We start from the raw sequence: 23,227 nt of genomic DNA, 5'->3' as shown, positions 1-23,227 counted from the left end.
AGCCCGTTAGGCCATGACAAAAACGGGAAAAGACACCGACTGCCAATAAATACAAATTATTTATTGTACTAAAGAAAATGAACTGGGTAACTTTGGATATGGGGTGTGTTAGTCAGTGGCATCAGTAGTGTTCATGTGGATGTGTGTGGATGGTGTGGTGTAGACAAACAAGTCTGGAAACGTATCCAGAATGGCCTTAGAAATACAGATAAACCAGTGACTAAGCCTACGCATGTACAGAGGTGCACACATTTGCCTAAATTTACCTCTGCTGTTTTCAAGAGTTCAATATTAAGCTTGTTTTTGTTTGGTTTTTTTAGAATTGTTTGTCTATCTGTTGGTGTGACTGGGTGGATATTTGGCAGGGCAGATGCACACTGTACAGGGTATAATTGTGATCCCTGGCAGTGCGGAGGGTCCATACATCATGCTCACCCTGGGACTCCTCACAGAATTATATCGTTCTTTGAGAATTAGCATTTTAAAGGAAATATTTTGGTTTACTATTTTGCCAAAGGAAAATCCACAATAAAGGGAATTATACCTCTTTGATCTTGGACAGTCCAGTCTGAAACGAGAAAAAGTCTCTCTCAAAGCTAGAAATAAGTGAACAAAAATGACAAATATTGGCGTTACTCCACCGACACTGACTGGGAGACAAACTTAATGGACACTGTGATGGCAATCTTGGTGATTTCCAGGAGATATGGGGTCATTTTCTGGTTCAGAGCTGTCAGCACTACTATTAGATAAAACTAATTTGGGTGAAAAGGCTAAAAATAAACAGTGTAAGTCCACACAGTGAGTGTACGAATCATTGTCAGTGGAGCAGCTTTGAGTATCTCTTGATCACAGATCAGAGTTTTGATTTGGGTTCACAGTGATGAGTGAACTGTCCTAGGTCAACAGTAAAAGTTTAACAATAAAACATGCATCCTGATTTGATGTTTATATTTACATGATAAGATATCACCCACAGACAGAGTTGTCTTATGCATTATAAACCTCTCTCATGATTGACTGATTGACCCAGAAATAAGAATGTTTAATTACCTTTGATTTCCTCATTGGAATGATTTACTCATTTGCACTGCAGGGCGCCACATCTCACCACTTTTGCATGTCATTAGAAATCTTGATGATTGACTGGGTAAGAAAAATCTAGTTCATGTAGTTCATCTTTGGTTGTGAACCTTGAACTTCCCAAAGTGGATTCAGTAGTATTTCACTCCCTGGATGGTGCATTGTTTTGATCACTGTTATCTCTCCTCTCCCCAAGTCATATAGGCACAGAGGGTCATTCCTATGCTGGAATGCGGTAAATCATAAATATAGAAGTTTGTTCCTACACTGTACAACAAATGAATATTTGTATTTTTTTATTGTTATCCTCACTTACCTATTTTTATCTTTCTTAATGTAATTTTACTGGACAAATTATGTATTTTTTTGTGAAACACATTGAATTTGCCATGCTATATTAGAGTTTGCCTTGCCTTGCCACTTACAATATAGACACCTCTATGCTAAATCATAGCTACAAATACTAGTTTCATCAAATGGGATTCCCTGGTCCAGCCAGTGATCTAATCCTTAACTATTTGAGGGTGCTTGGCATGAAAAGAAAGTTTGGGAACCCCTGCCTGCGTGTGGAATAGATTGTTAGTTTTCGGTACTTGTAGTTCCGCTGTCAGCCGGTTGGGGGCGCACTTGACTGCGAAGTGCAACACGGACGCCATCTTGAGGAGACCCCAAACGCTGGTTGGTGGTGACTGACAACAATCTCAGGCGCATCATAATGGGATTACTTAGTTGCAAATAAAACAGCCTCAAATCGTTTTCCGGGGGGGGTTGCAGGCCGATACGAGGACGGAGAGGAGTTGCTCGGCAAGTGTTCACCGCTCCGGTTTGAAGAAGGAGGGAAAGGCGGACTCAGTGAAGCCTGATGGCCGGCTAGCTAGCTCTCCTCTCCGCCAGCTGGTCTCCGGACTCAACCGTGGCCTGCTCGGGAGGAAGGGTGGTGACGGCGCAAAATGCACCACCGCTGACTCCCAACGAGAGACACTGTTTGATTCAGAGACACCGCAAGTTGGACGACGAGCACGATGCACTTATAATTTTTTTTTTTACGCTCCCTAACTTCTAATTTCTTTGTCTTGAGGCTTTGCCGTTAGCTCGAACGACAGTGAGCGCTGTCTTGCGTTGCCTGAATTCCCAGCCAGAGACATGTCATCCAACTGTACCAGCGTAGCGCCTGTGAGCGCTAGCAAAACGAAGACGAAAAAGAAACATTTTATAGGACAGAAAGTGAAATTATTCCGTGCGAGCGAGCCTATTCTCAGCGTTTTAATGTGGGGTGTCAACCATACGGTAAATAACCCATCCATGTTCATGTTCACTAACGAGCGGTTTGTTTATCCCCCTGCCTGCTGTTTTGATTTAGCTCGAGTTAGCTAGCTAGCTTGTTAGCCAGCTGCCTTCTTCATCTATCAAGCCAACTTTGAAGCTTTCCATCCGCCATGTAGCTAGTTTAGTTCGTGGATGTTCGCCAAGTACTTAGTAGTCTGCTTTGACAGAAATCTGCTGGCTGACTCCACGCCGGGCTAACCCTTTGCATACAATTTGTAGCTAGCGGCAGCTGCCTGGTTAGCCGCGGGTTGGTGTGTCAGAAGCGTGGGTTTACATGGATGTAATGTGCATCTGTGAAGCCCTCTGCAGCTGTGAAAATGATTACCACACTCTGCATGTTTAAGTCGGATTATTCATCCGATCGTTAACAATCTACCATCACAAATCACGGATGGTGGAGTCTCTGAATGTGGAGCCAAGTCGTGAGCCGCCTCTGCTGTAGTGCAGGCATGGGAGGGGTGTGACAGCCAGAGCAGAGAGCAGCAACTTGCAGCGATCTGGCTCCACAACTGCAGACCAGACAGCCTGCCTGCTTGCCTGCCTATTGTTAACAGACACACCGCCGTGCAGCCGTCTCGTCACCAGATGCAATAAACTTGACCCGAGATTTCATTTGCAGCTTCTTTGCTCAGTGCATGTGCATCCGCGATTCTCTGCAATTTAATGCCACACACATCATTATCCTATAAATAGATCAGAAAACATATCGCGTTCATTTTTGGCTGAGCTTTGTATGCCTATGAAAAGCAGGGTGAAGGGCAGATTCCACAGTGTTCATGGAGCAGTTTTGCACCAACAGCTTGCTAATTTGAAATGCAGCTTTTTGATGTTTGTCCGTGGTCCCCCCACCCACCCCCCCCTAAATATCCCTTTCCCCCAGTATCTGTTTGACACTGGAGAATCACCCTCTCTACAGTGACAGAGTATGTCCAAGTGTAATACCTTTTGATCCACTCTGTCAGGTCAAGTTTATTAATGTGAATGTGAATCCAGCTGACAGTGTTGTGTACATTATGGCTTTAATAATAGAGTCAGATGTAAGGTGTTTCCCGGTCCTTTCATTTGGTTCCCACTCCTACTGTCTTGTCCTTGCCTTCTTTTCTGTTGACTTGCTGATGGCTTGAGTGCATTACCATCCCATCTGGAGCACCATTATCAAATGACAGCGCATTAACTGGGCAGTAAACTGACTTTTTCATCCACTGGCCAGAGTGGCTGATGGGTTCATAAATTCTCCAGACACTCACTGTTGTACCAGCCAAACATGACTCTTATTTTTAATCGGAAAGAACCCAAAGATGATTGTTGATTAGTTAATTGCCAAAGTTGCTGGTAGAGTCAATATAACAGCCAAGTTTAACAACATTACACTGGTGGCTGGTGTTAATTTACGGGCCTGGAAATTCGATTGTGTACACCCAACTTTGTGCTTACATTTCCCTTTATTAAACTTCCATGCTCATGTCTGCGAGAAATAATGTATGAACCACAAACGACACCTGACAGACAGGCAGACAGCACTAAGCCTGTTAATCTTAAAAGGGAAATGACACAGTGTGTATGGAATGCATAAAACCAAGGAATTAACAAACCAATTATGAATTATGGTAATTATTGCAACGTACATTACGTGGATGAACAGTGGCAGTGGGTGTGTGGGCACGGCCTGGTGATTTGAGGTGTGGGTGGTAAGCAGATCCAAGACATCAAACAGACTTCTCTTCAAAGCCCTCTTCTTTTAGTCATAAGATGTGTCTGCATTTTTAATAATGCCCTAGTTGTGATGCTGGAGCTCTTCACTTCCACACATTGTCACTCGGTGTTTGTGTCATTAACACCACTTTTATTTGATGCTGTTAACCCTCAGAAACCACTGAGGCTATCAAGTTAGCTGACTTTTGATGTCAGCAAATAGTTGCCTCTTCAAATCTATGAGGGTTTCAAGTTGAGAGAATGTCTGTATTTCACTGTGCTGGAATGCCAATTAGCCTCTTCAGTGACTATAAATGAGTTAGCCTGACTCTATTATGAAGCCAAGACTGGGTCTGATGACATTGTTGAAGGATGCAATGTGTTTAAGAGAGAAACCTGTAGTTAGAAAAACCTAAAAAGTTGACTTTTTCAAAACGTTTTCATTTTATATCACACATACTATGAGTTCATTAAGTTATTTGATTCCGCTGTAATGGCAACAGGTGAAGTAATCCACCAACATTGGTCTCCCCAGGCAACAGTTGCATGACTTGATTGGTTTCATTTTGAAAATCTCATCTAAAAGTTATTATACCTGTAATGTGCAAAATACAACCATGCAGGTTTACATTATATATTTTTTTATGTCTCTGGTTATAAATCTCCATTGTTTTGCAATTATTTATACTGAGAATCTGGGAGAAAAAAAAGCCTGGAATCCAGTGATAATGTCAGAAGTTGACCGTTCATGAACTCATTTGCATGTGTGCTTGCTAAAAAGCGAAGCTGCTTTTCCAAAATGAAATGTTGCTAAAAGCTGTCTTGAGCACAACTCAAACGCACAGATATAACAGCATCATATTCTGATTGTATTAAAGGGATTGTCCAACAATGAAACATCATCAGTAACTTTCAGAACCTATTACTGAATTTATATAAAGCACTGCCAGGACCGTGTACTGTTTGTTTGTTACTCTTCAAAGTGTTTGTGTCGGTTTATTCTTTTCCCTCATAGTCCCTTTAAGGTTGAGTTCCTCAGTTTTTCCCTTCAGCTGTCCCCTGGGTTACGTTATATCTTTTTGAATCTCACCATATCTTATTTCGCTCACCATCTTTCCCCCGAATTCTCGCTGTTTGGCTGTTTACTTGCCATAAATCTACAAGGAGCTTTTTCTGAAATCAATCAGTGTGAGCTTCTGCTCTGGATGTGTTTCAGCAGATAAGATCAGTGTCAGGGGACTTAGCAAGAGGAACTGTCAGCTTGTTCTTTGGTCCCAAAGTTAATGATTGTTGCTGGTAAATACATTCAGAGATTTACTGTTTGGTGGGATCTATTGGGGTCACACGAAGCAACTATTGCATTTTCTTTTTGCTGAATATTGCAGAGTTGTAATAGATGTGGATAGAGCTTTTTTATTATGTTCTTTTTCAGCACTTGTAATATTTGAGGGTGAAGATGAGATGTTTATACTTACAGTTTTCTCGATTTTAATATAATGAAAGATGAAGTTCAAAGCACAGCTGATTTATTTGCCTGGGACTGCACAACACTAGAATACATTGTTGAGGAGACTTTTATCTCCACTAAAGAAATCATAGCCTCTTCCTCTTCTTGCAATTTTGATTTCTTATTTTTTCCAATGTATTGTGCAGCCCCAGGCTCTGATAGTGTGAAGATCAGCCTTTTCACTTTGCCTTCCTCAGTCTCTGTTCTGATCTCTTCTCTGTTTCTCACCCCCCTCTCCTTCAGATCAACGAGTTAAGTAACGTGCCTGTACCAGTAATGCTGATGCCAGATGACTTTAAAGCCTACAGTAAGATCAAAGTGGACAACCACCTATTTAACAAGTAGGTACATTTAAGCTTACGCACTGTCTGCTACCCTGTTAACTACTCTTTACACCCATTAAACCCCGTCAGAATACAAAAGCAAAAACAGCCTTTGTGAATCCATCTGAATGGAGTAAATCTACTCAAGGTTTGCTGTATCAGTTTGAACAATTGTCGTGCAGAATGTCAAAACAGAGATATTATTACAGGGTCAGGTTGTATTCACACACAGGTTGTTGTCACAGCGCCCACTGAGCACGTAACTGAGCGGCTTTGCAATGCAAATAATCCTCATGACAAAGTAGCTGTGCTCTAGCGTAGGCCTGTAACAGAGTGGTGTTTTCTATAAGGCTGTAAGGTTCAGAGCAGCGCCTGGCACTAATTATCTGCAATTGCCAGACACAAGGAGGGAGAGAGACTGTCCCTAATGGAGAGTCGAAATTAACCTCATGTGCAGCTTTCATAAAACATCCATATACTTTTGAGATTTGCACAGATTTGTCTTTTTTCTATATGTTGTTTAATCAACCAAAACAAATTCAGTTGTGAATGAAAATTGTGTTCCTAGCTCACATTTCATAAGACCTGTTTTAAATGTTTGTACTGCTGAATTTAAATGAGTTTGTCAATAGAACTGCCTAATGTTGAGGTTTATCTTGCTGTTCCCTGCACTGTTGATTCCCTTATCATTTAACTAGCAGCACCTCATTACATGATGAGCGGAATAACAAATGCACTTCTAAAAGGAGCTGATGGCTGTAAATGTCACCCCTTCACTGTGTTATTGTCTGTGCATGATGCACATTAAGATCCAAACAATAGTTAAAGTAAAACCCCAACAAAAAGCAAGCAAACATCATGCCAACAAACGTCAATATCAGTCAATATTCTGCTGTATTTCCATCAGCCTGTAGCTTCATTAAGCCTCCTATTGATCCTGTTTGTTGTACTGACCGTCTGTGACTCTCTCTCTCTCCCCTCTCAGAGAAAACCTGCCTAGTCGCTTTAAGTTCAAAGAGTACTGTCCAATGGTGTTTCGAAACCTGAGGGAGCGGTTCTGCATCGATGACCAGGACTACCAGGTGAGGCAGGCTCTCCACTAGGTAAACACTTGGGTAGGAAGATAACAAAACATTTAATGATGAATCAGTGGGGTTAAGCAGATAAGCAGAAAGAGCTGGTCTCTCTTGACGAGTTTACATTTTTTACAATGGATCTTGAGGCAAAGTAGATGTCTTTGCTTTGTTTAGGCTAGATCCCTGATTCTGCTGTTATGGTACTGCTTTTTAGTGCTCATATAGTCAGTTTTACTTTGCACTTTTTGTGAATTTTATTGTATTTTCTCTTGCATACATAGATGTTTGTCTGCAGCACCTTTTTGTTTGTCATTGATGCTACTTTCTAGGCCAGGTCTCTCGTTGAAAAACAGATTTTTAAGCTCATTGCTACTTCCTGTTTAAATTATGTTTAAATAAATGGAGCCCAGAGGGAAGATGTTTTGTAATCTTTGTGTGTTTGTGCCTTTTGTTTGTCCCGGACCAGAACTCTCTGACGAGGAGCGCCCCGCTGAACAGTGACTCCCAGGGTCGCTTCGGCAACCGCTTCCTCTCCAGCTACGACCACCGCTTCGTAATCAAGACCGTGTCCAGCGAAGACATCGCCGAGATGCACAACATCCTAAAGAAATACCACCAGGTAGGGGCCCGCCCATCACCACAAGCACACACACACACACACATGCACACTCACACACATACAGTATACATGTACAGCTATGGCTTTTCTAAACCACGTCTCTACAGTGACATTTTCCCAAAGAGCAGCGTGTGCTCTTCAACTGAAATATTAAAATCTCAAGTTAGACAGGCATGAAAATGATGCAGTGCTGCTACAGTGATAAGACTGCAGAACTCTGCTGTGTCAGATTCTGCTGTTAATCAGTCTCCATGTTGTATATTTGATTCCTCACTCCCACACTTAAGCACCGTCTCCATTCCCTCTGCACTTGTTCCTCTCCTCCCCCGGCTCTCTGCAGTTCATAGTGGAGTGTCATGGCAGCACGCTGCTCCCCCAGTTCCTGGGCATGTACAGGCTAACGGTGGACGGCGTGGAGACGTACATGGTGGTGACCCGGAATGTATTCAGCCATCGCCTCACTGTGCACCGCAAGTATGACCTGAAGGTGGGATATGTTTTTACTTCAAATATGTGACAGAAGTACACGTATCGCTTTGCAAAATGTGAGAAAATTGTCGCTGCTGGAGACATTCTCTGTGTTTTTAGCAACTTTGTTACCATCAGTTAAAGAAAAATCTGTTTGGTTGGCTCTCCATTGTAATCTATAAACACCAGAAGCACTTTTCCCTCTGTTACTTTTGCTTGTCATTTATTATTCAATTATTATTTGTGTAGCACCTTTCATACACAACATGCAGCTCAAAGTGCTTTACATCAATAGAAGGCATATAAAAGACAGATAAAAAGATAAAATTCATATAAAAGAATATATATAAAAGAAGGCAGGAGTGAAGAAATATTAGCTAAATAAAACAGGTATAGAAATATTAAAAGCGTATAAATATATAGTATTGATTAGTCTAAACACAGCTCAGGAGCGTTTTCATCCAGGTTGTATCTTATGATAGAGACGGTAGATGGGAGGTGATTTAAATTCCTAGTCTGACTCACTGAGAACAGCTGATGTACTGGGAAACTGTAAATGAGCCTTTTAGTTACAGCTCAGGCTGTTTTTGTTCAGAAAGAATAAGAAAAAAAAGGTAACAAATGCATGTCAATGAACTTGAAAAGGGAAGATCTTATAATCTCATGCTACAGATTTAATCTACAAATGGCTAAGAATTCTGGGTTTGTGCTGAAGCTTAGTTCGGTTTCTAATTCCCTGCCAGTAAATGTGAATACTGTGCGCTGACTGCACACTTCTTGACTCCCCAGAATATCCTTTATAGCATATGCCTCTTTGCCTGCCAAATATTCTCTAGAGAAAACAACTCTTGCTTTCTAATATTGACAGTTTTAAAAAAAAAACTTGCTGTCTAAGGAGAAAACAGATAATATGCTAACAGTGCCTCTGATTTCTCCTCAGCTGCTTTCAATTAGTTCTATTTATACTCTTATTTCTCCTCATATTTAGGGTTCTACTGTCTCAAGGGAAGCCAGCGACAAAGAGAAGGTACGTTTCATCTCTGTGTGTGTTGATCGCTGTTGACATGAGAGGACAAAAATAACTGCCCTGTGTTGATCCCAGGAACAGTGCTGTCAAATTACAGCTAAATAAAGTAGATATAAGTACATAGATGTACTCCAGACTGAGATTTTGACTGTAGTATCTTTTGCACTGCCTTCTTGCTCTCTGTATAGTCAGTAGTGCTTGAGTGTTTGCATGTACTAAACTCTGTAAGTTGTCAGTAGTTACAAGCAATGTAAAGAGATGAAGAGTGGGGGGAAAGTATTAGGGATTTAAAGAAATACACAGGAGATGCTTGACAGCCATTTTCAGGCCAAGTGAGAACATACAAAGATTGATCTCATTAAATCCAATAAGTAGATTGAATCTCAAAAATCACATTGAAACGACGGAGCACAGAAGTCAACAAGACAAATTCTTGTAGATGTATTGTACTTGTCAATTAAAATGATTCTAATTCATCTTCAAGTTCATATATCAAGGAATTAGAATGGCAGAGGAGAACATTTTTCATAAAGACAAATAAAATGACACTTAGAAGCCCATGAGCTGCATATTAATGAAATATGACCTGAAAACTGCATCTTTCTCCTCAGGCTAAGGAACTCCCCACCTTTAAAGACAATGACTTCCTGAATGAAGGCCAGAAGCTGCAGATAGGAGACGACAACAAGAAGTACTTCTTGGAGAAGTTAAAGCGTGATGTAGAGGTAAGAAACACGTCGGGGGCTTCTGCAGTTTGCTGTTTAGTTATATTTAAGAATTGATCACGTTTAAAGCATGGCTAGGTCTGGCTGCTAACTACACTGCAGACCCTTTAAGCCCCTATGAGTCAGAGTGCAGGCCAAGATCCTTGAGCCGGGCCCGTCTGCAGTCTAGACTCCAGACTGAAGGTGTTGTTGCGCTTTTCCCATCAGGGCCTCTAGACTGAAATGCCATGCCTGAGGAACTTGGGTTTGTTCAGGGATCATCTTTTTAAAAAAACGTCTTAAAACTTGTCTGAAATCACGTCTAAAAACTTTTATTGATTCTATTGACTTTGGATTTTGCCCAATTTTAATCTTGTGTTGTTTATGTTTTTTATTTTATGTTTCATTACTATAATATGACTCTAGGTACACAATGATACACAATTCTGTTGTCTAAATTGATGATAACAAGCAAATTATATTTAAAAACTGACAAAATTAGGTATGAAACATTGTAGAGAATATTATTTGAAAAATTCAGTTTTGTTTGAAATCACATTTAACTTTGCTATGCAGTTCAATGCAATGGACATCAATTTGATTATTTAATGTGATTTTGCATACGTAAGCCTTATGATATATATATATATATATATATATATATATATATATATATATCCTGATGATTATCTTGATTTTGATTTCAGCCATATCGCCCAGCCCTACATGACCAGAATGTGTAGATGGGCTCATTATAGTGATACCTGACAAGCTAATGCTTACTGTGTGTGTGTGTGTGTGTGTGTGTGTGTGTGTGTGTGTGTGTGTTTTGTCAGTTCCTGGCCACGCTGAAGATCATGGACTACAGCCTTCTGGTGGGCATCCATGATGTGGACCGGGCGGAGCAGGAGGAGATGGACGTGGAGGGCGCAGGAGACGAGGAGGAGTACGAGAATGACGGGATGGGCGGAGGTGCGCTCACCGGTTCGTTCGGCACCCCTCCCGACAGCCCCGGGAACCCCCTCAACTTCGGCGGATTCTTCGGCCCCGGAGAGTTCGACCCCTCTGTGGACGTCTACGCAATCAAGAGCCACGACAGTGAGCCTCGCCTTTAACACTCCTCTGATACGCTGACCTGAACGCACCCTCGCTTTAAGTGTAGACACACGTTTAGTTGACTGGATGTCTGTTGGAAAAGTATGAAACAGGAAATGATAAAGATATGTAACCCCTTTTTTTCATCTGTGGTCATTTTTAGCTGACACTCAGCAGTAGAATAAACTTAAATTCCTACATCGCCAACATTAGAAACAGTGAAAAGTAAGGAGTGCAAATGTCAAAGCCACAGTGTCCAGACAATAGATGCAACAAATGTGTGTCAGTATAATATACATATACACTCAATAGAGAGGTGCTAAGTAAAGAAATAAGATGCAGGCAGTGTTTGTCATTGTATCTCCAGGTGAAAGTGAAACCTCCTGACGTTTTATCCTCATGCTGTATCTTGCTCCTTGTTTTAGGTGCTGTGAAGAAGGAGGTATACTTCATGGCCATCATCGACATCCTCACGCACTATGACGCTAAGAAAAAAGCTGCACATGCTGCCAAAACTGTGAAACACGGGGTGAGTGTCAAGATGATTCAACAACCTGTAGCTGCACCTGAAAAAGGATAGAAGATCCTGTGTTGTCATTTTACTTGTTTCAACAGTCTTGTTTTAATGTAATAAATGAGATTTTTAAGATTGCATTGGGGTGCAAGAAGGACCCCTGGAACAGAATTTAAACCATGTAACACAAAAACTCTCTATAAAAACTAAAACTACTGCAAGTTTTAGTTACTAATTATATGAATACATATATATATATATATATATATGTATTTTTACATGTAGACATCTTTCAATTTTTTTCCATCTTTCATCCCTTAGAACATAGAAGATCAAAAAGAATTCACACGCTATAAAGGTAAAAGAAAAAGTAAATAAAAAAAAAAATAAAAAAAAAAAAGTATAAAGGTGGAAAAAAAAGTGCAAAAAAATAAAAATGCACAAACCAGCGTCACCATGTAAATATATTTTGGCATTTTTTACGTCAGCTGGCTTCGTTTTTTTATCTTTATAGTGTGCAAATTCTTTTTGATCTTCTATGATCTGAATTTATGAATTTATAGTTTTTTTGGACTTGACAAAAAGAGCGCAGACCTTTTCACTTGCCTATCCCTTAGAACATCCCATGAACACAAACTAAAGGGAAAATTTAAATAAATCGCTCTTAATATATTCTCTTTGTGCTTTTTCCCCCCTCAGGCGGGGGCTGAGATCTCGACAGTGAACCCAGAGCAGTACTCCAAAAGATTCTTCGAGTTCATGTCCAATATCTTGTCATAGACTCATCTCTCCCAGTCCAGCCAATCACATCCTGTCATAGATCTATCAAGTCCCACCCCACTTCTTTCTCTTACCCCCCCCAGCCCCCGCCTGCCCCACCAACCCAAACCCCTTACTGGTGTCCTCCCACGGCCGGGACAACAGACTTTAGACAGGAAGGAAGGATGAACGGGAACAAGGCTGTTACCTGTCTCACAGAAAGAGGGCGCTGGACTCTATTGAAAAAGCAACGTGCCCCATCCCTCCTTTCCCCCACCTCCACCTCTACTATCCTCTGCCCAGCCCCCCCCCTCCTCCTCCGCCTGCCTCCACAGTGTAAGCGTCTTACAAGGAAAAACTTGTGATACCCTCATTGAATTTGGAATAATGTCTGACAAATCTCCCTGTCCCACTTTTCTGCCTCCCTCCTCCTCCTCACGCCAGCACGGGAACTGTCTCACTAATGCCTTGAACGAGTGTGTCAGCTTCAGCAGTTAAAAAGAGTCTGTTAGTACAGTCTGTTCGGTTTCCGTTCATGTTGTTGTTGTTCTTATTATTTTTTTTATTAGACACACAAGTACACACACACACAGACACGCAGATGTATACACACACACACTCGCACAGATGCAGAATGAGCGGATCGCATGACAAACTCTTCGACAGTTGCCATCAGGCTTTTCTCTCTCAACAACAACAAAAAATGTAAACGAATCACCGCTGACAGAAACAAATTGGAACGACAACAGGGGATAAACACATTAATATACAATGGTTTATTAAGTAAATGAATGCAATATCAAAAATGCATGGCTGATATGTACATGAGACTCCACCAGTAAGTTGAAACATCAAACCACTGAACTTAGCATCTGAGTGTTACGACTAAAAAAAAAAAAAAAATTGGTGTTTTGAATGTTACGTTGCCATATTGTTTTTGAATATTTTTGAAATTTTAACCGTGAGCTTGGTGGAGGTCGGTCTAAGAAAAAAAAATTCACATAAAAAGGGGAATTCTACAGCAAATACTTGTTTTATTACCATAAGAATCATTTTTATATCTTGTTTACATTAATGTAGCAATTTTGTGTTTGTATACAGTATTGTTTTGTTACCAACAGACATTAGAAAAAAAAAGTTACTTGAAAATGATTCATTGCATATTAAAGGGAGTTTTATCTTGTTTTTGCTCTGGGGCTGCATTTATTTCTTTGTTGACTCATATTTGATTGATATTGCATGTGTCTATCTACTGAAATGACAGTCTGAGGTTTAGTGCTTAACTAGGCAGATGTAATGTGCTGATAATGAATTTCCTTCAGACTGTCCTTCATTATTTTGTCTTTTAGTCAATTATTCTAGCTCTTTATCTTTAATCCTTTCCCACCTTGCCTGCATCATATTCTGCTGAAGATCTGTAAAGAAAACAAATCTATCTTTCACCTCCACATGATGGTGCATACTGAAGGCTGCAGGATTATTGGCTAACAAATCTTATCTATAGGTGAAAATAGGAGTGTCAGTGCTTCCCACTGAAGATTTAACCTTTATTTGACCAGGCAAGTCAGCTAAGAACAAATTCTTATTTACAATGATTAATACCAACTCTGCTGATTTTTTTTCTAAATCTGGTCTTTCAGGATTTGCTACATCAAAATATCGCCACGAATCCTACCGCTGGGATTTTGAAAACGGCAACTGTAATGAAATGGCTCTCTGCACCCTGACATAACATCAGTGGTCTGACGGGTGATTAGTGCCCAGTGTAACGCAAGGCATGCTGGGAAAGTGAGTATCTACACAATTTCAGTAAAATTGTGCATAATCCAGGCTGTTATGGAATATACAGGCATGGTTAAGTGTGTTTTTGTCCGTTAACCCTGCTGGTGTCACCTTACTTTAAGAAAAGACCAGACATTATTTCTAAAGCAATTGCATTCTCTTGCCAAGTAATACTGTAGTATCTTGTTTTCTTGGATTCAAACCTACAACTCAGCTTCACACTACATGCAAAATTTGACTTCTTCCGTCAAAAACAGAATACGAGTCAAGCTCCTTGTTTAAACCTATGTTTATTTATTGAACAATATCAATAAGAAAAAAAAGACAGTACAAGCATTGTTTATTATTTTTATACAAAAAGTGTGTGTTGGTGAAGTCTGGTGCTGCAAACGGGCTCTAGTCCATCCTGGCCTTCAGGGTTCGTGTGGTAATCTTGTCTTTCTCACTGCCAGAGAAAACACCAGGTTGTCAAACATCACAAATCTAAACCAAACTTGAGACATTTTCTGTACCATTTGACCATATATTGGCATTTTATCACTGTACTTACATGACGTGTACGACGACTCCCATGCCAGACACGGCATCCCTATCAACTGCATTCAGCATCGCCTGGGAGATGGTCTCAAACAGGTCCTCGGGTTCCTGCACGTCAGAAAGATTTCTCAGGTAATTAGTCATAAATCTCAAGCCGAGGCTGGAATACTGTTGGGAAAAATGATCAAAACCTTCCTAGCTATACAGATGACAGTCCATTTCCTTAACTTTTCCCTTCATTTTTTCTATATCCAGTTTTACCAATGTTACAGCAGTGCACAATAGCATAAAAATACATGATGAATCCATAATTATCAAACAATACATTTTGCATTCTTTCACACTTTCAATACTGCATTCTTCAAAGGTCGTGAAGTTAAAATGTTAAATCGCACATTAACCTGCCTTTAGTTATGGAGCACAGTTTGTAAATAGGCAAAGTGAAACATATTCCAACCCCAAAAAAAGGCAAACCAAACCATTTAACCTCTTTCCCATGTGCATCATGAGCCATTACATTTACATGCACACAGAAAAATAACCAAGTTTCTCATTATTTCAGATACTGTAAACAGGATATGATGTTTACAATATTAGGGGAATACTGTTGTGCATGTAAACTTAGTCAATGTCATGACGAAACCCCCAGTTAAGCCCACAGCAAGCAACCAACTTAAATATGAGAACATGACCTCATACTTCACACACAACTTACCATGTCCGGCTCCCACAAAGATTCACACATGCCGTACATCTGCTCCGAGCAAGTACCGCTCACAACAAAGTCTTCTGTCACCATGGGGCAGCCAATCAAATCCAGGGAGCAGATGAACGGTTCCATGGTTTTGGGATCAAGTCCGGCGATCACAGGCTCGATGTAGTACGGCCCAAACCTGATGAGAGCAACACACATCAACCATGTCAGCTCTTACCTTTCACATAATTATTTTTACTTATGTATATTGTTGCATGTTGTCTGTCCACAGCTTTTAGAGTTGTCATGATGCTGCTACAATGTTGGCCAGGTCTTTCTTGAGAGAGGAGATCATGTCACTGGAATATCTGGTTAGATAATTTAACCAATAAGCCAAGTAATGTAGGTATATGTGTAGCAAAATGTTTATGTTATGTTCTGTCTTTATGAATTTCCTTTGGCTAGATGATTATGAAAATCCTGAATATGTTTTAGAAAGGGTAGTACTGATATTACTGGCTTCATCTGTAAAGCATGAGAAAAAGGCAGGGGATTTTGTTTGTGCGATATGATATCTCAGTTTGCTGAATTTTATGATGTTGCACACCCATGTAACTACTTGGTAGTGTCATGTAAGTCCATATGGGCTGGGCACTTTGTGTGTATGACACTTCAATAAACTAATCAATTAATCATATGTGCTTGTTCTGGAATAATACTTCACCAGATCAGAACCACATCATCATGAATTTCTTCTGTAGCCAAGTTCAGTAAACTCACCTCCTCTCGTACAACAGGTTAGACACCATGCTCATGAAGGTCTTGGGCTTGATCTGGCGACCCTCCTTCAGCTCATACAGGTTCAGTCTGAATTTCAGCCTCTGGGATCTACGCACAATACAAAACCAGCCAATTACTATCAATATCAGAGACTAGCCACCTGTAGATCATTCTTGGGTTCATACACATTTTACATTTGATAATATCATACTTTTCCAAACCTTCATTTATAAACACTGCAAGTGTAACTCATCATTTCACAATTTTGAATGTAGGCTAATAACATTACGAATAGTTAGTGGCATACACAGCCTCTCTCCGGGATAAGCTTATAACAATATGGTGATGAATTTCTCATCATTTACAGTCTGTCTACATCAATACTATTTAAGATCAGGAAATTGTCAAAATCATTTTCCATCTATTCCAGAGCTGCACAGGAAACCTGTCATTCACACATCCACTGTTGAAAGAAAGAGTTACTTTTCCAGTTTTAGAGAGAAAGACATGGAGGCCAAGGCCCAGTTAGACACACTCACACTGTCTGCACATCAGTGGCCAGGCCAGCCAGCCCGATGTACAGCCTCTCTCCCATGGGGAAGATCTTCTGGAAGTCTGTGGTGACCATCTGAGCCTGAATGCCAAATCTCCGGTCTGAAGCTATCGCCACACAGTTCTTCCCCCTCATGGCCATGACGGCCCCACCATTATAGGACATAATAGACTGGATGAGGAAGGAGAGAGTGGTATGTCAGACACTAGCCAACTATGGAAGATACAGAGGATTCACAGTTCAGCAGTCAGAGGCAGAGAGGAGATATGAACCTCGGCAGTGGAGAGAAGATTTTTGGTACAGTGGCTCAGCAGCAAAAGTTTCTACATGTTATTAAAGACTACTTTGTGAACTATGGCTAGGTTGAATCTTCAAATCTAATAATTCTAAAGAGAGATGGAGCTGTTTGCATCACATTTTTATAAAGAGGCTTTTTTATAATTATATTTGTTTGTTTGGCAGTTGATTTATTTATTTATTTTTACTTTATTGTTGTTGCTGTAGTTGTTTTTTTAATCCATACTACATTATCTGTATTTCTACTCTATGCTTTTATTCTTTGTTAAGCACTTTGTATCAATGTTTTGAAAGGCGTTATATAAATAAAATGTATTGATATTTTATTACTGCGCTGACAGCTATTACTGAGGTTGAATAAAAGCTCAAAGTTACAGCTGCTTGTCATCTTAATGCTGACAGAATAACATCCAGTTGCCAACTATGTTACGATTATCTTGAGCTAACCACTGACTTGAGCAAGTTGACAGCGATTATTAACACAAATTGAGTTAGAAAAGTGTAAAAGCTAACGTTAGCTACATTAGCGAAATGCCATGGAAGTTAGGCTAGTTCGGCCAGGAATACTCCATCTGATTCAAGATACAACGTTAGCTATCAGGCAGCTAGTTAGCTACATATCCATCTTCCTCTTCTCTGGTATAACGTTAGTTCCTAAGCAACCTTAGCTACAACTCTGTTCTTACATAGCTGAAAACATTATAAAGAAGACTAAGGTTCACCGAGGAAATGGTGATAACTTGTAAAAATCTACATTATTTTCTATAAAACTAACTTAAGCTGAGCATGATGCAGGTCCCTGGGTGAGTTGGCTAACGTTAGCTAACATTAGCTTAGCTAAGCACTAGCAATCGTTAGCTTTGTTAACTCTAGCTTTAAAAGCCATTTTACAAGAAAAGCCCACGCTCCACCAGACAAATAACATTTTCTTCTGTATGATATTCTTACCATTGTGGCCGCGTTGAGTTATGTTCCTATCACTTGCAAACCAGCTAACCCTTTTGGCTGTTAATATGAATGGTTGCTAGCTTCCTACAGTGACTACACGATTTAGGAACACAGAAATCTGACTAACTTGACGGAACTACGTCATGATCTGCTTAACGGTAATTGGCTTGATGAGCAGTTGTCGGTGTCAGGCGCTGCTGCCATTGGAGGAAGGGGCCGGCGGCGTCTGTGCATAGTTTGGTTGAGGCGTGTTAAAGCGAAATCAAAACTGGGGAAAAAGAGAGGCCGGTGTATAAAACTGGATTGTCACTACATAGCCCAGTTGAACTGCAGTGAGGGGATGGGTTTTCGGGTGATGTGAAACAGATTTGAAAAGGTATTTTCTACAGTGAATAAAATTCACACCATAACCCCACCATAAACCGCTCGGTGCCGTGCACGAAATGTATGGTAAGCGCTCATGTCACATCTGGAACTATTCTACTGATGCCAAGCTGAATGTGTTTTTTGAGCCTTTGCTTGCAGGTGAGCTTTACTGTAGCTCTAACGGTTCTGAAGGTTTTCTATATTCCAATAAAATCACTCTGGGTGTCTTCTGTCACCTTTCCCATCCTCGGTGTCAGTGGAGCTGTACACCAGTTTGACTTAAATACACTTAATACACTTAAGTGTTCTGTGGCATAGGGAAACCTTTAACCCATCCATACCCAGTGATGTGGGTTGAACCTTCTTCTCATATTTGGCTTGTTTAAGAATCCCAACACAAATAAAAGGAGGTAATGTGTTTTAATACAATTCCTATTCACTTACAGGAGTACATTGAATCACAAGTGTATATTACAAAAACATTTGAGATAAAAGCAGGACCTATTAATGAAAAAAACAATAAACTATACAAAGTTCAGATCATATGAACCTTAAAGGGACTTTATATACTATAAATTATGTTCCCGTTGCATCTGCTTTTCAAAATAAAAACAAGCACCTCTGGAGCCACATGTTTCCCTGTTAAACCCAGGACTGAATCCTGCCACAGCATCCATGCTTCTGTCTCAATATTTTAAAGACAAATATACAGACTGGGAGGGGAGTGGATTGCACTCTCTCTCACAAGTCTTTTCTACCAGTTCATATATGTAGTTTGGTAAATGTGTTCTGTCTTCATCTCTTCATGAAGTTCTTCTCCAGGGAGGCTGGGGTCCGCTGTATGGAGTGGATGTTCCTCTTCACTCGGTCCTCCAACGAAGAGCTGGAAGCGCTCTCCAGCTTCATGTTGCTGCAGGAAGGAAAGGTGAGCATTAGTGAAAATGAAAATTAAGCATGTCATTACCAGAGATGTTATGAGGAACATTAAAAAGTAAGATTAACATTAAAAAGTAAGAAAAATAAAATAAGAAATAGAGTACGGGTTATCTTTCCTTATTTCAGGATTATCCATATTAGATGACGCACCAAAAATAAACATCAGAATCCTGTTTTTTTGCGACTCTATGTTTGATTTAAAAGTAATAGGAGATGTGTGTCCAGCAGAAACCTCACATTCTAACAGAAAACAAAAAAGAAACAACTAAATCTTAAAATTTTGTCTCTGATAATCTGCATGTCTCTATGTTACCAAGAACTTACTGGATGAAGCCAGCATGGCGGTCATGCTTGGTACTTTGTTCCCGCTGCTTCTCCTGCTCATCTTGTCTCTTGTATCTTTTTACATTATCCTCCCGCTCCTCCTCTCTCTGCTTGGCAAAGCCCATCATCTCCTGCCTCTTCCGCTCCAGCTCTTCAGCAGAGAGTTGCCTACAAATAGACAGGAAGACATTAGGGTGAAACAGAATGAAATTTTTGAAATTTCGCCCAGCCCTTATACAAGTTCAATGTTAACTCTGTGGACTCTTACTTGGATCTGTGGTTGTTCTGTCGGTGGTAACGCTCCTTCTGTGGACTGGGAGCTCGTTGCTGGACCTTCCTGTCGGTTCTGTGTGAGGAGTGGTTCTCCCTGTTGTTCCTGTGAGGCGATCGGGAGCGGCTCCGCTCGTGGCGTCCCGAGTGAGCAGAGGACTGGTGATGTCTTCCAGCAGGGACCTGAGAGGAGATTTCACTGTTAGGACTTGGTAGTGTGCTGTTCTAGTGGGAGTTGAGCAACTGAAACTGCAGGATGCATCTGCATTACATGTACATGTGATTAAGATATCAGTGGTATTATCAGACGCTGGTTTGCTGCTCTCTTACCTGTAGCCCATAGCCTGAAACATGGTGAGAATGAGATTTGGCGCCTGATGAAGATTCATCCTTTGAATGTGACCTGAGAATAGATGATAGACCCAAATTACAAACTGCTTTCACATGAATGAGAGACGTTAACCTAAAGCTAGATGTCTCTTAGACCCCATTTACACATGGCATTGGCATGCGTCTTGGGTGTAATCGGACAGCGCTTAACCACATAGAAATGCAGTTGTAAACGGAGTGTAGTCCAATAGTCAAATACCTGTATTTTTTGTCGTTTTCCTCCTCTGAGCTCGAACTTGTGCTCCTTCTCTTATGCTTCTTCTCCTTTCTCCGCTCTTTGTCTCCCTTCTTCTCCTTCTTTTCCTTCTTCCTCTTCTTTTTCTTGTCTTTCTTTTCAAGATTCTGGCGCAGCTGTGAGAGAACAGATTGAGGTTTAGCCAACCACAACAAGGTCTAAAAATTGCTGTCAACGTCAACACATATAAAACACTTCAAAACAGTTACACAATCATTTTACCATTTCTTTGATTTTCTTCATCTTCACTGGATTAGTCAAGACTTCTCTCTTTTTTTCCTCCTCCCGTTTCCTTAAGAAAAAACAAAACATAAATTAGATGATTTGCACAGGGACGGAACATAATCAAATTCTCTGGCCTACGCATGACTGTAACAGGATTCGGGAAGCGTACAAATTACAAGAAGGAACATGACTAACCTGATTTCAAACAGGGGGTCTTCCCTAATCTTGGCGGCCAGGTCGAGGTTGGAGGCAGGGGTGGTAGGGTTGAAGATGGAGCCAGGCAGGAGGCCGGTTTGGGCGGATGGACCGCTCTCAGGCTCCTCATACTGCTCGGTGATCTGCTTGTCGATGGGACGTCCCAGCAGATACTCGTCCCTGGACACCTGACCACTGGGGCCCTGGTACATCCAGTCCAGACGATCATCCTTTTTCCTGTCAGAGTACAAAAATCAGCGGTTAAAACATGACTTGCTGACTAATTTTTTGTATCACTCATAACAACAAACTGGCAGAAACGAAAACTCTTGACAATGTGAGGGTGAACTAACTTGAGAGCCCCAGTTTCCTGCGCGAATTTAGTTATTTCTTCTCGAGCTCGTTCCTCTCTCAGCTCTTTCTGGAGCTCCTCAATTTTCTTCCGTTCAGCTTCATATTTCTGCTCAGCCTTCCACACACGCTCGATATTTTTCATAGTCTGGGGGTGCCAGCTCTTTTTCAAGTTCTGGTAGAAGAGGAGGGAAAGCAATCAGTTACTGTACAAGTAATTTTTAAAAAGTACTTCATTCATAAGCAACTATCAGGTACATGATATTGATCATTTCACATATAACTGACTGTAGTGTACAACGTTAACTTGAATGGGTTTAATGTTATTACTAATAATGTTAAAATCTGACTCCCTCTAATATATTCATTTATTTGAACAAAATTAGCCCAACACTCAACAAAAATAAAAATGGGTTAGTGTTTTGAACATCAAAGTTCAATTTAATAATCTACCCAGCCATAATTCAGGCAGGCAGAGGCAGTATAGAAGTCAGCTAGCCAACATTAGCTAACAAAGCTAACTTCACAAACTAAAAAATGTATCAGTTTAATGTTTCCTTGCTTATCGGCAACGGTATACACCTGCTAGATTATGACTTGAGACCTCTTTATTAATCGTTAGGATATTCTGGTAAATTCGGCATATTAACTAACATTAACTAAGCATCACTTCATTTCAATAAAATCTAAACTTTTAGAACTGATTCTCACTTCTCGTTAGTGCTCAGCAGTGTAACGGCGTTATATTCGTGTAAGAATGTGGGAATAACAGGCGAACCAAGTTCAAATAAGTGATGCTTGTTATAATGGATGTACGCCGAATTGAAGAGTAGCTCTTAACACTTAGGAAGAAGGTTAGGGTCATGATCTACCAGGTGTATACCGGTGCCGATAAGCAAGACATTTTTAAAGTACCAGATTTTGAATAGCGTTTGGACCTGTTCTCTCCATAACAGAGAGTGGCACGTATCGTGGCTAAACTAGCTCATCAACTTACGAGATCGCCGCCTCCCATCTTGAAATCGTCGTTTTAGTCCAACACAAGAAATGGAAATGGACAAATCTGTCCTTTACCAATACAATATATATACACTCGTCGAATTACAAGTGGATCGACCCAAGTTTAGCTAAAAATGGAGATGAGACCAGCCGTGTGTTTGTGTATTATGTATTTCCTGTTATATGATTCATTTTCCGCTTCCGGGCTCTTGCTGCCTTCAAGTGCTCATCATAAGCTCCAACTTTCGATGTTTAAAGTCGTAAATGCGCCATCCAATTGTCACCTTGTAACAAAGAAGTGTGTTGTGGTAGCTGTTATTTCATTTTAGAAACCAAGGGTCACTGAGATACTTTATGTTGCAGCGGCAGAATTAGGAGGAGAAATTTGCATTATTCATGTATTTAAAGTCAAAAGTTGCTGTGTGTTTGTTCTCCTGGACGTTAGGGCGCGAGTAATGATATAGGACATTGTACCAATATAAAGAAACGTAAAGAAATGCATGACAGCTAAAAGTTAAGTAAAGATTGAAAAAATAATTTTACAAAAATACAAATTAGTTTCGTAGAATGCCAATCAATATCATATAATAATTAAATACATCTCCTTTACCATCATTTGTTGACAAAGATTGACGCTTTCTGCCGCCTAAACGTCACATCTCAGGAACTTGATTATCATGGAAAGGTCCCGCCTTCCCTGTCCTGTTTACCACTTTGTTGGGTCGTTCATATGCTTCAACTTGTAATTGTGATATTTCCGACAGCACTTGAAGTGGGCATCCGGTCCCTGCTGTGTGTCACACTGTCCCTGACTGCAACATTTTCATAAATCTTTTTAAGTTACAATTATATTAAAGACCAAGTGAACTGAATCATTATTCCAGATGCAAGAATTACATTAATATTATCTGATTGTGTAGACCACTAATTTTTCTTATTGAAATCATTCATAATATATATAATATATAATATATGACAATTGACAGAAAAATGTTATATAAAAAAAAAACATTGTTCTACACTATAATACTAATAATACCAATAATAATATTTTATAAGTTATGATTTTTGTCTCTCTTCTCGTGTGTGTGTGTGTGTGTGTGTGTGTGTGTGTGTGTGTGTGTGTGTGTGTGTGAAACAGAACAATTAGCA

General features: G+C 40.3%; 3 protein-coding genes across 5 annotated transcripts; 1 reads left to right on the top strand and 2 right to left on the bottom strand.

The window, feature by feature from the left end:
* The first annotated feature begins 1,776 nt into the window (after positions 1-1,776).
* Positions 1,777-14,115, top strand: LOC139661633 (phosphatidylinositol 5-phosphate 4-kinase type-2 beta). Of its 3 annotated transcripts, none has more exons than XM_071540159.1 (10): positions 1,777-2,370; positions 5,852-5,926; positions 6,942-7,013; positions 7,474-7,626; positions 7,967-8,113; positions 9,083-9,121; positions 9,733-9,846; positions 10,662-10,923; positions 11,346-11,449; positions 12,134-14,115. In XM_071540159.1, exons 1-10 carry the CDS (start codon positions 2,227-2,229, stop codon positions 12,212-12,214), a joined length of 1,191 nt encoding a protein of 396 aa, XP_071396260.1. In that variant the 5' UTR covers positions 1,777-2,226; the 3' UTR covers positions 12,215-14,115. The 3 variants fall into 3 exon arrangements, with proteins under 3 accessions (XP_071396260.1, XP_071396252.1, XP_071396267.1); XM_071540151.1 differs by having other exon boundaries at positions 5,852-5,949; positions 6,917-7,013; XM_071540166.1 differs by lacking the exon at positions 7,474-7,626 and having other exon boundaries at positions 5,852-5,949; positions 6,917-7,013.
* A 131-nt stretch (positions 14,116-14,246) lies between these two features.
* psmb3 (proteasome 20S subunit beta 3) lies at positions 14,247-17,916 on the bottom strand. The gene is made up of 6 exons (XM_071540178.1): positions 17,785-17,916; positions 16,526-16,710; positions 15,987-16,094; positions 15,228-15,405; positions 14,526-14,620; positions 14,247-14,420 (listed from the first exon to the last, which is right to left on the bottom strand). Exons 1-6 carry the CDS (start codon positions 17,785-17,787, stop codon positions 14,372-14,374), a joined length of 618 nt encoding a protein of 205 aa, XP_071396279.1. The 5' UTR covers positions 17,788-17,916; the 3' UTR covers positions 14,247-14,371.
* Positions 17,917-18,553: 637 nt separating this feature from the next.
* cwc25 (CWC25 spliceosome associated protein homolog) lies at positions 18,554-22,226 on the bottom strand. The gene is made up of 9 exons (XM_071540408.1): positions 22,074-22,226; positions 21,079-21,251; positions 20,726-20,962; positions 20,528-20,597; positions 20,270-20,421; positions 20,011-20,083; positions 19,679-19,863; positions 19,411-19,578; positions 18,554-19,060 (listed from the first exon to the last, which is right to left on the bottom strand). The coding sequence occupies exons 1-9, from the start codon at positions 22,089-22,091 to the stop codon at positions 18,946-18,948; spliced, it is 1,191 nt and encodes a 396-aa protein (XP_071396509.1). The 5' UTR covers positions 22,092-22,226; the 3' UTR covers positions 18,554-18,945.
* Positions 22,227-23,227: the final 1,001 nt, after the last annotated feature.

Source organism: Centroberyx affinis, unplaced genomic scaffold, assembly GCF_046629955.1.
Source record: "Centroberyx affinis isolate AG114_WGS23_722 - 3 ecotype Tasmania unplaced genomic scaffold, CSIRO-AGI_Caff_v1 ptg000210l_1, whole genome shotgun sequence".
In the NCBI taxonomy this organism is placed as follows: domain Eukaryota; kingdom Metazoa; phylum Chordata; class Actinopteri; order Beryciformes; family Berycidae; genus Centroberyx; species Centroberyx affinis.
The sequence above is the reverse complement of the archived record's forward strand: the minus strand, read 5'-3'. Positions and strand labels throughout refer to the sequence as shown.

Coding starts and splice junctions, on each gene's coding strand:
- LOC139661633 (XM_071540151.1), top strand. CDS start 2,227: ATGTCATCCAACTGTACCAGCGTAGCGCCTGTGAGCGCTAGCAAAACG. Junction 2,371..5,851: donor TGTGGGGTGTCAACCATACG/GTAAATAACCCA, acceptor CCTCTCCTTCAG/ATCAACGAGTTAAGTAACGT. Junction 10,924..11,345: donor CGCAATCAAGAGCCACGACA/GTGAGCCTCGCC, acceptor TCCTTGTTTTAG/GTGCTGTGAAGAAGGAGGTA.
- psmb3 (XM_071540178.1), bottom strand. Junction 14,621..15,227: donor CTTTGTGGGAGCCGGACATG/GTAAGTTGTGTG, acceptor TCTGACGTGCAG/GAACCCGAGGACCTGTTTGA. Junction 14,421..14,525: donor GGAGTCGTCGTACACGTCAT/GTAAGTACAGTG, acceptor TTTCTCTGGCAG/TGAGAAAGACAAGATTACCA.
- cwc25 (XM_071540408.1), bottom strand. Junction 19,864..20,010: donor TTTCAGGCTATGGGCTACAG/GTAAGAGAGCAG, acceptor ATCTCCTCTCAG/GTCCCTGCTGGAAGACATCA. Junction 19,061..19,410: donor CGCCATGCTGGCTTCATCCA/GTAAGTTCTTGG, acceptor TCCTTCCTGCAG/CAACATGAAGCTGGAGAGCG.